The sequence below is a fragment of the Miniopterus schreibersii genome (assembly GCF_964146895.1).
Source record: "Miniopterus schreibersii genome assembly, chromosome: 8".
In the NCBI taxonomy this organism is placed as follows: Eukaryota; Metazoa; Chordata; class Mammalia; order Chiroptera; family Miniopteridae; genus Miniopterus; species Miniopterus schreibersii.
In genome coordinates this window covers 44480864-44495926 of record NC_138109.1, presented here as the reverse complement: position 1 = coordinate 44495926, position 15063 = coordinate 44480864, and the positions used below count along the sequence as shown (strand labels likewise).

The 15063-nt window shown below is 37.0% G+C and overlaps 1 protein-coding gene across 3 annotated transcripts in view; it reads left to right on the top strand.

Moving 5' to 3' along the window:
- The window catches only part of PTGER3 (prostaglandin E receptor 3), a 160172-nt gene that overhangs the window by 21544 nt on the left and 123565 nt on the right, over nucleotides 1-15063 (top strand). For all 3 annotated transcript variants that reach the window (XM_081145111.1, XM_081145112.1, XM_081145110.1), the window contains exon 2: nucleotides 9398-9577. In XM_081145111.1, coding sequence (XP_081001237.1) covers nucleotides 9398-9577 — 180 coding nt within the window. The remainder of the gene's footprint in view (nucleotides 1-9397; nucleotides 9578-15063) is intronic.

Below are 15063 nucleotides of genomic sequence, written 5' to 3'. Positions count from 1 at the left end.
AAGGACTACAGTCAACTAGGTCTGATGTTACAAAAAACTCAAGTTAAATAGGTGTCCAGTGGATTTTGAAACTGGATGGTAGCTTTGGGAACAGCCCATCCTGAGGATTTGTGGATATGGAGGCCAGGCCATGCGAGGTTTAAGAATAAATATGAAGGTAAGGACGATAGACAAGTCTTATGAGAAATCAACAAAACTTGTGGAGCAGTATATGTAGGGAGGTAAGAAATCTGCAGAACATTTTCTTTTCTCAAGGTAGTATACACTTAGATATGTTAAAATGATAATGGGGAAAAGCCAAAAGTGAAAGTTAAAGATGAAAAGAAGGAGAGAATTGAGAAAATAGTGCGTCTGAAATTCATGCTGGATGGGGCCTAGGGCATGGATAGAGAGTTAGTCTGAGATAGGAGACAGGACCTCTTTTGTTTGAACAAGAGGAAAGGAGGAATGGATAGTTAGCTACAGGTTCTGAACTTGGAGGTGAGCTGTTTCCTCTGTGAGGTGAGTTAGGACAGTGGAGAATGTGTGAAATCGTGTTCAGTATTTTCTCCATAAGCATTTTTGCAGTGAACATTTCCACCACACAACTAATTGACTGTAAGGCAAGTTTGCCATAAGAGATAAAATAACAGGTTGACAGTTTGCTTTTCATTGGGCGGACTTAATATATTTAAGCTAGTTGTTATTTGGTTTCATTTCTCCCCTGACGAAGTTCTGGTAGTGCTCCTATTTTTATATTATATCAATCTTAGCCTTTATAATGGTCCACGCAGTGATGAGTAAACGTGGTGGTCTTAAGATAGTGGATGACAGCAACTCTGTTTTTTTGTTTTGTTTTGTTTTTTATATCTTTATTGATTTCAGAGAGAGGAAAGGAGAGGGAGAGAGAGAGATAGAAACATCAGTGATGAGAGAGTCATTGATCAGCTGCCTCCTGCACGCCCCCGACTGGGGATCGAGCCTGCAACCCGGGCATGTGCCCTGACCGGGAATCGAACCCCAATCGCTTGGATCGTAGGTCGATGCTCAACTGCTGAGCCACACCCGGCCGGGCAACATCAACTCTGTTTAATGCCAGATCACAAAGCTATGTGTAAAGCCAGGTTGCATGCGATACTAAAAAATGCTAACACACCAGTTGGCAAATTCTTCAGTGAGCAGTCATCCTTCCCACCATCGAAACCAAAAGTTTACCAAGCTGTGCAAGACTAAAAGAGGTGGTTACTAATTTACAGCAGTCTCGGAGGGCATTAGTGATAGACTCCTTAGGTGCAAGCTGATGCCTCTCTTAAAGAAGGAAGAAATTGTAGCAAAAAAGAAAAAAGTGTGATGCCAGAGGGAGAGGAATCAACAAGAAAAGAAGTACAATACTATAAAGGAAAGGCTTTGAAGACAATGTTTTTTCACTTTTCTCATTAGCCTTTTGAATTTTGTTGTTAATTTTTCATGTTTCATTATGTCCTTTCTAATGTCCTTCTTTTATTTATTTTACTTTATTTTATTTTTTCTACTGAAATGGTCTTACAGCCAATCAGTCATGCGGTGAAAATGCTTGCAGTGAAGATGTCTATGGTAAAAATGCTTATGGCAAAAATAGAACTGTATGAAGTAACTGCTGTGGTGAATGAAAGAGGGATATCTCACTAGGGAATGAGACCAGTTGGGGACCTTGAATTCCAAGAAATCCCAATCTGCCCACATTCAGCCAGTTCCATGTCAAGCACAAGAGGTGTCTATTTGATTCCCCTTATAAGGTGAAGTCCTTCCACTGCATAAATCCAAAAGGGAGTGTCATTTTGACATGATACCAAGTTAAGTAAGAATTTATTCTATCAGCTAGAGCCACAGTCATTAGCCTGCATCGTATACTGGCTGTGGCACAGGATGGAGTTCTTCCCCGTGTCATGGCCATACTGTCCATGAATCACAGAGGCCAGTAAACATCACAGTCCCTTTAATAAACCATAATTAATTTCAGTTAAATGTTTTGATCAATTATTGGATGTCAGACTGTTTACCTATTAGCTGTTAAGTTGTACGCACATCAACTACCTAAGAGTTCAAGGAAAAATGACCATTTGATGATTTTAAGATGGATTGTGACACTAACATTTTACCAATACATTTTTAATAGGTAATTGTTTATACCTATTCAGCTACTCTGAATTTAGTGCTTCTTTTCTAAGAGAGAAAATAACATGTTTATTGCGGAACCTGGAAGAAAAAGAAAAATGTAGTGAAGAAAATAAGGATCATCCTAATTCCCACCCACAGATAATTGCTTCTAGTATTTTTCTGTATATACACACAGAAAATTTTTGGCTTATACTATATAATAAACATTTGTTTTCACTTTTCACATCCTGAACATTTCTTTATGTTATTCAATATTCTTAAGAAGCATGATTTTAAGTGGTATCATTAGAATACAGGTATATTATGCATATCGCATATATGTTATGCAAATCAATGGGCATCCAGTGATTTAAACGGTGCTCTATTGTTGGCCATTTAAGTTTTTCTAATTCTCTTCTATATTGGAGCAAATATTCCTGAAAACCTTCGTTGCCCTTCTGATTTCTTCTTTAATCATTTAACTGTTCTTAATTGTCACAAACACTGTGGTTCACTGTGGCATTATGGGTTTGAATGAAACTATATTTTGGCAGAAACAAAAACTATTTCAATATAAACATGTTCAAGGATTAATGTTCTTTAAACCTTGACAAAGACACATTCTCTAGACATTCTCTTGACACCTGAGATATAATGGTTTGAAATATAGTAAAGATACCTCTTCTGACACACATATCACAAAACTAATCCTTCATCTACAATCCAAGGAATGAATACTTCTATAGAGTAGGCTTTGCCTTCCCCCTTTCAGCCAGAATTTGAACACTTACTTAGCTACTGACATTTTTTTTGGACTATTTTAATAGAGAGATGAATATTTACCTACATATAACATATGTACCGAGCTATACCGAGCGAAATCACACAGAATTTACAGTTCATATGAATTGGAAGGCGACAATAATTCTCAAGTACTAAATAATGTGATGGAGGGTTCTTTTTCTTGAAGCGACTCTACTAGGTAGAGATTTAAGGAAAGCAGACCTAGATAAGACATTCATTTCCTTCACTACTCCCTTAAGTGCCCACTGTTCTGTCTCTGAAAGTCAGAGCCTGCTGTCCTGGAAGCATATGCAATAGTGCGATAGCCTGGGGCTTGGGACGAGGTGTGCTGTGGAAACTGAAGGCTTTAATTATTCTTATCTCATTTTCATTTTTGCAACTGCACTACTGGATGGAGAAGATATTTGGTAAGCAGTGTTAATCCTGTTTTAGAGAAGGAAGAAATTAAGATCCAAAGTTAGGTAACTGGTCCTCTAACTAGAAGCAGAGTGCAGTCAGATTTATGGCAGGTCTTTAACTCTTGGTCCGTGTTTTTGCCAGTCTGTTACTTCTAAAATAATCTCCCCCTAAAGCTTTGCGAATCCAGTGTCTTGACCTCTTCCTCTGTCCACTTTCTAACTTTGCAATTCTCCTCTCTCCTCTATTTACCAAAACACACCCTTGGGGTTTTCCTGAGGAGGAATTTTGTCTTTGGTTCCACACCTTTTAACTTTCGGTTTCTTTCCCTTTTCAGATAAATCCTTATTCCATTTCCATCTTTGCCCCAGAATTCATCAGGAAAAAACTTAACCACTGAAGCATATGTAAGAGGCCATCCAGCCCAGCAGCTGTTTACTAGTGAGCTTAATAGAACAGAGTAAATTATTTGCCTAAAGCCATAAACTGTGGCAGAGCCATTAGTAGAATTTACTTCTAATTCTTAGTTCATTGTTGTTTTGAAAAATTTTATCAAATTACATAATAATAAAGATGAGATCACACAACTTCTAGTCATTTTAAAAAATGTTTACGAACTCTTTATTTCCAAAGTTCTCACACTGGATAATGCAGGAGCGGCCTCTGAAACAGTGGTCCAGATGCTGAGACGATTTGGCAACTGGAAAACAGACTTGTAACCAAACTGCAAAGCCTGCAATTATTATTCCAATCTACCACGAAACTTATTCCCATGACAATCCTTCAAATGATGTAGTTAAGCCATTTGAAGGGCCCAGACTGGTTTCAGTGCATTATAATATAGTACATTTGTGAAACTGTAGAGGGAATTTCCAGTAAAGCAGGTTATATTCCCAGGCCTAACGACAGAGCATTTTGAAAAACAAAAAAACACGGATCAAAATGGACTGTGGAGGAAAGTTCTCTTACACAGTTACATTAGAAATAAACTGGAAAAACATAAACGTCACGTCATGGAGTCTAAGGGCAAGTGACCAATTTTATTTCCCCCCTCTACAAATTAATTTTTCTGGATTCACTCATTTATCATCTTCAGTAGATATTTGTGGCCTATAACCCAAGGTACTTTTGAACCATGAAGTGAAGTACTGAAGACAAATCCTGCTGCAATAAAATAAAACCCAAATGCAGAATACTAAAAACAGTCTCCCTTGGCTTGTGCTTTGCACATTGAAAAAGATCATTATCACAGGGGAAGGGACAAATCATTATTTTTCATTTACGATGGAGCAAGGTAATTGCCCTTGACACTAGCCAGCGATGGAGAATTTAGAAATCACTGATAGAATCGTGTTCCTGATTATCACAGGTACAAAAAGAGCTCTCTTTTCCTGCTGATAACCAGGGGACAGGCGAGAGGCCTGGGAGAGTCACGTGGCCCCTGGGAAAGAACAGCCTCTCTGACCAGCCAGGATTGGTCTCAAAGCTCCTTTGACAGCCAGCGCATTCTATGAGGCTAACTGGATGGAGCAACTGTGCAGAGTATATGTGTGTTTGAGTAAAAAAAAAAGTCTCTGTGCTGTCCAAGCATCCTGTTTTTTGTTTGTCCTTATTTATAAAGAGCAGAATTGGACTTACAGGAATAATTAATTCTACCAGAAATCTGCATTTCATGCCAAAGTTTTTCTCCCAAAGTCTGACTGTCTAAAAAATGTTTGCAAATATCATAATGACTGTTTAGCTCATTAAATACAGGGACCTCAGCAGATGGATGCTAACTTGCATTTATGTTCAAAATTAGACAAGGAATTTGGGGTCCTACTTCCATCCATGCTGCCATTTGGAAATGGCAGTATCATGCTCACTGCCTCTAATTCAAATTATCTCCCTTTTGCACATCTCATTATTTCTGGGAAGAGCTGGGGTGTCTCTTCCCATGTGCCAGCTATTGCTTACAGAGCTTGATTTTTTAATGTCATAGTCACTGCATTGTCTATAGTAAGTTACTGGAAATTATAGTGGACTAACCGATGTAAGGCATATGAAACCTATATTTGCCTAATAAAAATAATTTAGTGTTATTAGCCTCATAAAAATTATTTTTAAAATAATCAAGGAGAACTGTGTAAAATGACTTAAATCCCATTTTAATAAGTGATTTTGTAAATTTTCCTGATTATAAAAAGTTGGAAAAATTCAACACTTTATTATATAAGGGAAGATGGAAATGTAATTTAAGTGAATTTTTAGATCATTCTAGACCAGGTTCAGAACACTTTATGAAAGATGGTTAAGAGGTCAAATATATTTGATTATTAGACAAGATGAAGGGCTGAAAGAGCTAGATAAAACCTTTCTAATTGTTTATAAAAAAGAAGAAAGAATTACTAGCTATATATTTTTTTATAAAGACAACTGAGTTAAAAATGCAGTTTATACCTTTTAGTCAAATAGACTGAACTCTAACTGATGTCACTAGAATAACAAGAATTCATTTTTACATGTTGCAAGCTTAGAAACTGAGATAATTTAGATAGGTGTTACGATGAAGTTTACTTTTACTTTATTTATGTTAAAGTTTCCTAAGAAAGTGAACCAAATAAACAAGCTTGCTAGGATTTATTTCCTCTACTAGAGGAAATAAATAATTTTCAAGCTCATTCCTCCCCCATCCCCTCTCAACATTTCCTGAGCACGCCCTCTGTGGGTGTATTTATTTTCTACTGTAGCTCTCTAAGGATTTACTACAAACTTGGTGGCTTAAAACAGCACAAATTTCTCTTACAGTTTTGTTGGTTAGAAGCCTGACATGGGTCTCACTGGGCTGATACCAAGTGTCCACAGGGCTGCATTTTTTTTGGAAACTCTTTAGGAGAATCTGGGACTGGCTTTCTTGTCTTTTGCAATTTCTAGAAACCATCTACCTACATTCCTTAACCCATGGCCTCCTCCCTTCATCTTCAGAACCAGCAACATTACATCTCTCCGACCATTCTTTTTCAGTCACCTCTCCCTCTGACCACAGCTGGAAAAGGTTCTTAGATATTAAGGAGCCATGTGATAACACTGAGCCCACCTGGATAATCCAGGACGCTCTCCCCATCTCAAGGCCCTTGACATTAATCACGTCAGCTACATTCTCTTTGCCATGTGTGACAACATATTCACAGGTTCCAGGGACTGGGACCTGGATGTCTTTGGTGGGGGCACAAAGGGAGACAGTGTTCAGTTCACAGGACTATGAAGCAGCATTAGAAGATACTAATGCCGATATATTAATTTTAAATACATTTGGTGTATAATAAGTGAGTATAGTAAATTCATATTTATTAATGAAGGGAATAATGATAAACTTCCTTTAAATAAAAGGTTTTCCTAAAGTGTTTGAAATGTTTTTATGTACATAAAATTTAAAAGATAGTAAATTATTGTTTAATAGTAATAATCCCAGTGCCTCCCACAAGTCTATGTATTTTTCATAACTTAATTATAATGACAATATAACTTTATATGCATAATACTATTTTATAATCTGTCCTCTTCACTTAGTTCTTATATATACTATTCTACTCCTTTTACAAGAGAGAAAGGAAAAACAAAGGACAGGATGCTTGGACAGCACAGAGCCCTTTTTTCTTTAAGCCGGTGCACACACACTCTGCATGATCCCTCCTTCTGATCAGTCTCCTAATGAGCGGTCAAGGGAGCATTGGGACCCATATGGAATAAAATATTTGTATTTTATCATGCTTTACTCCTGATGTCAGAGATTCATGTGTTTACAGTTTCTTACTTGTGTAGATAATGCTTCACTGAGCATTCAATTATTTGTGCAGCTGTTTTTTGCTTTTATTGAATAAATCCCTTAGAAAAAACTATTAGAAAGAAATTATGGACTCAAAATATATGCTGTCTACTTACCGGTTGCCTACTCATTCCCCTCTTCTTATTTATTTACAGAACCATAGTTTTGTTCAGGTATGAGGTGGTAATTTGGTCAAGGACCCCAGGGTAAGCCCCAGGGGATGAATTTGTCCCATAAGCCAAACCTGGCTTTTTCTTCTCCTTTGCCAGTGACTGACTTAAGAGTGACCTGTGGCTCCACTCTGACCAGCAAGACCAAGGTGAAGTTTCTATTGCTGGCGAGGGTTGGACCAGAGCTGGGGTGTCGGCTGCTGCATCCGTGAGGGGCTGACATCTGTCCGCGCCGCCTGGGTGCCTGTCACTGGAATTCAAATGAGTGCGGAGCTGGGCTAGGCCGGGTGGGAAGCGGAGCCCAGGGCAGCGCAGGGGGCGAGCAAGGAGGGGCTGAAAGGTGACACGCGGGCCAGGGCGACCGCCACGGCGTGACCCAAAGTGCCATTGCTGGAGTTTGGGTGTTTCAGACGCCCAGGGATGTTGACTTCAATTTGGGATATGTGACCTGAGGACAGGACATCCCAGGAAGTGCGGGCTCCAGAGACTGTGAGCAGCAGGTAACAGGCCCCACAGGTCATTTTAAATTTCCTAGTAGCAGCATTTCAGAGAAGGTCAAAAGAAACGAGTGATGTTAATTTTAATAATGTATTTTATTTAGCACAATATATCTAACATATTATCATTTTACTATATAATCCTATTCCAGCGTCTCAATTTGCTACAGCTCCATTTCAATTGCTTCATAACCCGGCACCTAGAAAGATGAATTTAGAAACCAGTTGTAACATCAGCACCACCCTTGGCTTGCTAATGTGAATCCATGTCTGGGTTGTTTTTGTTTTCTGTTTTGTTTTGTTTTTCTATTATGAACAGCGCCATGACGAACAGTCACATGCACAACTCCTGGCGCAGGAATTTGGGACAGAATATCCCCAGGAGTAGGAGAGCTGGGAGGGAGCAGATGAAACAGTGCCCAGTTGTTTTCCAAGGTGGAGGCTCGAGTTCACACTCTCACTAGCAGTGTGTAAGAGTCCTCGCTGTTCCACATTCTTGCTGACATTTGGAAAAGTCACATTTCTTCATTTTTTGTCAAATGGTTTGTGTAAAATGGTTTGCTATTTTGTCACAATTTGGATTTTTCTGATGATTAATGAGATTGAATATTTTTTCAGATGCATATGAACCGTCAATATTTCTCTTCTCAAACCACAAATATTTACTCACTCAAATATAAACATGTATGTTACATGTTATATGTGTATATCACACAATATATTCACATATGTGTCATAGAATATATTCATTCACAAATATTTATTGAGCACTACCTGCTAATATTAGTCTAGGTACTGTAAATGTACTTGTGAGGGAAGAATAGTCCCCAATCCTGGAGTCTACATTCTAGTGTGCGTATGTGGCAAGGAGGCAGAGACAAAGAAAAGTAAACTACCATGTGCTATATGAAATTAGTGAGTCTGGCTAAGCCATTTTACATCACTAAACCTTGGTTTCTGCAATTGTAAAAACGAGATGGTAATAATATCTATCTTATATTGTTTTTTCTTTTTTATTAAATTTATTATGGTGACATTGGTTAATAAAATTATATGGATTTCAGATGTGCAATCCTATAATACATCATCTGTATATTATATTGTGTGTGCCTTAACACAGCGCCTGGCAAATTGTTAGGATTCAGAAATGTTGTTGTTATTATTATTTTCCCCTTTCTTGCTTTTACTTTTTCTTCAGGAATTTTTTTTTCAGTTACAACTACTAAAGTTTAAGATTAAATATGTTTTGGTTTTGTTGAAGTGTTGGCTCTCTTTTGGGTATCAGCCTGCTGGTGTTTTCTGCAGCAATAGATGACTTGGGCTAGTTTTAAGATGTGTTATTTTGAAACTTCTTAAGTCTCAAGGATCAAGATCCTGAGAACATACACTTTTTTAAAAGCCACATCATGTCAAATAGCCAAAAATGTGGGGACATCTGTAGGAATGTTTTGTATAATTCAGGACTGTGTTCTGTGAGTATAAATGTTGCTTGAATTCATTTCACTACAGCCACCAATTTATTGTAAACTGACTATGTGCAAAGCACTACGCAGAGGAGATGCATGTGACCTTATTAATCTTTGGAACAATTATCTGTCCCTCTTTCTTAGATAATGATGTTGAAAATGATCTTCAATCAGACATCAGTTGAACACTGCAAGACGCACCCAGAAAAGGAGAAAGAATGCAACTTCTTCTTAATAGCTGTCCGCCTGGCTTCACTGAACCAGATCTTGGATCCCTGGGTCTATCTGCTGCTAAGAAAGATCCTTCTTCGGAAGTTCTGCCAGGTAGCAAATGCTGTCTCCAGCTGCTCTAGCGATGGACAGAAAGGGCAGCCTATGTCATTATCCAATGAAATAATACAGACAGGAGCATGAATGAGAACACTTAACCAGCATGCATGTTCACAGCTTTCGGCAACAAGTAGTCTTAAACCTTACTGTGAATTTAGGCATCTCTGGCATGCCACTGTTTATGCATTGAAGTAGAATTTTTGATATAAGGCCGAATGGTCTCAGCATAGATAATCCCGTGTGCCAAAAGTATTGAAACACAAACAAAGGAAATATATTAATAACAGTCTAGTGTTTTGGGGTCTCTGCCATTTGTAGCTGAATATGGGATTATTTATAAGCGATCTTAGTCTGTGGTGGGAGTGGGATGGGGAAAGTTAATATTCCAGTGTACTGAGCATATGGGGGATTTAATGCACAGATCATTGAAGTCAAGGCGACTGTTTGTTTCTGTTCAAAGTCCTTGGCCTTCTGTGTCTCTTTCTCTCTATGTCACTCTTTTGCCCCCTTACATTTTTTTTTTTTTAAATTTGAATTAAGATTAAAAATATGGCCTGGCCGGGCGTGGCTCAGCAGTTGAGCATTGACCTAGGATCCAGGCGACTGGGGTTCGATTCCCGGTCAGGGAACATGCCCGGGTTGCGGGCTCGATCAATGACTCTCTCATCATTGATGTTTCTATCTCTCTCTCTCCTTCTCCTGTCCTCTCTCCGAAATCAATAAAGATATATTAAAAAAAAAAAAAAAAGATTAAAAATATGTATCTACAATATTCATTGCTACTGATGTTAAGTATTGTTCAATATGTAAATTAGCTGCTAACATTATAAAGTCCATGTTTTGTCTGGGTTGGTAATTAGGTTTACTTATTACCTAAATAAGAGCCAATTTCATTTATTTTAAATAGGGGAGGACTTGTGGCTCTTCACATTGCTAAACGTCCTTCCTTTTGCGTTCACTGTTAATTCCTCCGAGCCCGGAGAAGATTCATGGAGCTGATCTTGAGAGGCGGTGGGGTAACTTTTCAGAATGCTATTTAAGGGCTGAGTTGAGCACTAAATATAGGTACTCTGGTAAATTATCTTTGATTTTTTTCACCGAAAGTGTTCTCCAGTCTTTTGGGTATTTAAATACTAACTCTGATTCTAAGGCCAATAAAATTTTGAGGGTTCCATAAAGACTTTCCATAGTTTGAGCTATTTATTGGATAAGAAAATAATAATATTGACCCCCCTCACAGCACTTTCTCTGCCCTCTCCTCAGAGTAACTCTATCTAAATATTTATTATTAAATGTTTTTCTTATAGTTTACGTAGCTGAGCTTTATATCTTTTAGGCACAAGTAGATTACTACATTAAGTTTTGAGAACTGCACTTTTAAAAACTTTTTTCCGAACAAACATACAGTCTTTTAAGTTAGGCCTACACAAAATGTTCTTCGTATTCTTGGGAGCACTCATTTGGTAAACTAATTAATATTTTCTCGTGAAGATTTTAATTTTCAGGTTCCTTTATTGCTTTCATAGTTTTGTTTTGTTTTTAAAAAAAACTTGCAATTTATTTATACTTCTTTATAGTAACTACATTTTTCTCTGAGTTTAGTAGGCATTTGAGGAGGAATTAACTTTAACAGGTACCATATATCTATTAGATTACTCTGTACACCAGTCTAGGTCAATCAGGAATCATCAGTCTAACTGACCATGTCAAACTGACTGAGAAGACAGCACCTGTTGGGAGTGCTTATGTAACTCATGGTAATTCTGAGAGTCTAGGCTTTGGAAGAAACGGTGATAAGTAACCTTTACTAAAACCTTCTTATAAAATCTCTCTTTGCCATAAAGCAGATTATCCCACAGGTCACTACATGGGGAATAACGCAAAATGACCTACTTCAGAAAAAAAGTGCACTCAGATGACCTTGTAATAAAAAGATTTTACCTCTTGAGTGGTCTCTGACCCTAGGCTATAATCAGATAGAAACAGGTGCAATGTGGATTCGAGTGGTGTGAGCGTGATTGGCTTATTTTTTCCAACACCTACTACAGCACTTGGAATATAGAAAGTGTTCAGTATTTGTTCAGCAGATGAATGAATAAATGTCTGCCAAACTCAAGTGCCATCGGCAAGGCACCACCATATGGTTGAAGTGCTTTATGCCATTACAGTTCGTCAAGCTGATAAAGTGGATGGTCTCTGCCTATTTAATTACAGAAATATGAATTTGTCTTCAAGTGTGTAGTGTCATATTGCTGCACAGCAAAGTGCCATATTTGTATTAATAATTTAAGAGACTGATAAATCCAAATGGTAATGGTGATTACTGTCAAACAAAAATCCCTTTTTATCCAATCATAGAAATACATAAAGATCCTGAAACTTAAACCACAGAATAAATTCCTGTCCAGGGAAATGTAGCAAGTTTTGGAGGTGAGAAAGGAAGAAATTATGTAAATGGCATGTGAATTTTGTTACCTAGGCAGCCATTAGTTACTCCAGGGAAAAAAACTAACAAGAAATAAAAGTTACAAATAGTTTTAGCCTTTGGATGATAGTTGAGGTTAGATTTCAGAGACGTTGTGCATAGGCCCTAGATTTGGTTGGGAAGTGGACATCTGTAGTCATTGTACAAGAGTATGTCTGTTTCCAAGTTTAAGTTCATTGGCCTTAAAATTCACTCTCATATACTTAGTTTATCTATGCATACAACTGAACAGGGGGAAAAATGCATGCATAAATTATGACAATTCCTAAACTTCACAATATTGGTAATAAATAAGTAAATAAATAAAGGCCTAAGAAACCACATGGAAAGAAATGAGTGAATAGAATGTAGAAATATAAGTAAAATCAGCCATCAATAGGTTTTACAAAGGAGTCCTGATTTTCTAAACAATGAAATTATACAGCTATACTGAGTCATAGAAGAAAATGATGACATACTATCCAATAAGAACAGTTTGCTTTTCAAATAATATAAGTATGGTGAATATCTTAAAAATATTTTAAGTTGAAAAAAAATGTGTTATCTCAAAATTTACAAAATTTACCTATTGCTTGTATCCAAGATATTTCAAGTAAACATAAGTGTTTAATCATGCCAGATTTAAATGGCTGTGAGTTTAAAAGTGCACATATATTTCTACTTAACACTTTCTGAAAGAAAGTGTTAATATGAAAGATCTCAGGACCATGTTACAGAAAAAGAAATTGTAGAAGCTTGTGTAAAAGTTAAGTAGGAAAGACCCTGTGACCATGCTGAAGGGATGGGGGGGGAGGAGAGAGAGAGGTTGCCTCCCATAAGCACCCCTACCCAGATCGAACCCAAAACCTCAGGTATGCACCTTGATCTTTTTGGTGTGTGAGATGATGCTCCAACCAACTTTGCCATGTGGCCAGGGCAAATTGGGCTTTTTATTTATTTTATATATTGGTTTTGACCCCAAATTAGTGGTTGGTTTTCAATCTTGTTTACAGCAACAATTATTTAATAGTTCTTTTGTATTGGGATCAAGTCAGAGACAGAAAATAGGAAAATTTTATGCTTTGCGGTTTTAGGCACATATATTGCCTCCCTATTTTCATACTTTAATCCCCAAAGCTGCTCTTGAAATACACAGGATACTGGAAGATGAGTGACAAGAGAGATTTCAGAGCATTTCTTACTAAAACCATATGGAATAATTAAAATTTCTATGGTTTACCTATATGAAAAGTTTAGACCATCAACCATGCCAAACCTTCACAGCAGTTTGTTTATTGCTGGTTTTGTGCTTGTGTATGTCTCAAAATCTCTAAAACTGATGTCTAAATAAATGTAAAGAATTGTTCAATGAATGAGATTACACTGTTTTAAAAATGAAGACTTTAATACTGTGGCTAAGTCCATAGGACTGTTTTCTGAGTTACAATAAAATGCTGATAAGAGGTGACATATATCTGTGATGTTTTATCACGAAGGTTGTGATAGAACCAATGTACAAAATAGGAAAATCAATCTAAAACGAACATACACATTTGTTAAGAAGCTGAAGCTCGGCCCAGCCGGTGTGGCTCAGCAGTTGAGCATCGGCCTGTGATCCAGGAGATCGGGGTTCGATTCCCGGTCAGGGCACATGCCCTGGTTGTGGGCTCGATCAATGACTCTCTCATCATTGGTGTTTCTATTTCTCTCTCCCTCTCCCTTCCTCTCTCTGAAATCAATAAAAATATATTTTAAAAAAAGCTGAAGCTCAGTATTCTCAGACAACTAATAAGTGGTGATTACAGATGAAGCGTGAAACAGAGAATTAGGGAACACTTTTTCATAGAATTCCATTATATTGGTATCATTTATATAGATATTAATCTCATGCAAAAATTCACATTCACCTGAATTACTCCAACAAAAAAAGTTTTAATTTATTATAAATTTGTATCTATGGTTATCAAGTAAAATCTTGTACATGTCTTCCCTGGGTGCATTTTCTTATTGAGTTCACCTGGAATAAAACTGAAGAAAGTAACAAAAGAGTAGTGCAGGGTGATTGTTCTCAAAGCGACAAAGGGGGAACTGAGACTATGTATATCAATGAAGACTTTAGCAAGTCTAGAATAAAGTCATTTTTTTTCAAAAAGAGATCAACAATTCGTTTTTAAGTCACATAGAAAGATATATTCAAAGCATGCTATTTAACAATTCCATTCTTACTTGCCCCTGTTCTCTATTCTTTTAAAGGACAAAAGAGCAGAAAGTTTTTATTTTATATATTATCTATTTTATAATTCCTAAAAAGGAGGGTTGTATTTCAAGGCTTCTAATTCATACAAAGTGAGTTGTAAACCATTACATTCCCACACCATCAGCCGAGAACATTTCAATTCTCGAGAAATACAATTCAAGCAGATACATACCAAATTCATTTCTACATCACATTTTCTTTATTGAGATTAAAATTATTTCATTTTCAGAAGCTTTATACCAGTTTCATATCATAAGCGACCCAAATAGCTCCTAGACTACGTATTTGTTCACTAGAAACAAGACTGCTCCCCCCCAGACGCCTGGCTTCCAAACTGTTTATTTCTTTTATAGACAGAAAATAACAGGAACATTTACTATTGGTGAAAGCTGAGGTTATTTTTAAGAGGAGAGAGAATGGCTTCGTATTTCTCATATGCTAATGTCCTAATATATTGAGATAGATCTGAGTTTGTGTTTCTTAATAAGTCTGCTTTGATGAAACAATTTTATTGTGGGAATAAAGATAGGAAGGAAAGAGATCACCATCAGGAATAAATCAGCCTTTCCAGGCTTTTTAGCATCTTGGAGATGATTCCACCTCTGAAGTTATTTTCAACAGCTCTTAAATTCTTTTGTCAATTGTTTTAGAATTAGAATATTTTGGCCTTTTAATTAAAGTGAATTAGATAATCTAGCCAAACTCTAGCCAATCACCAAACTTTAATTGTGATTTGAAGTGTTTATATAGTTTTCAGTT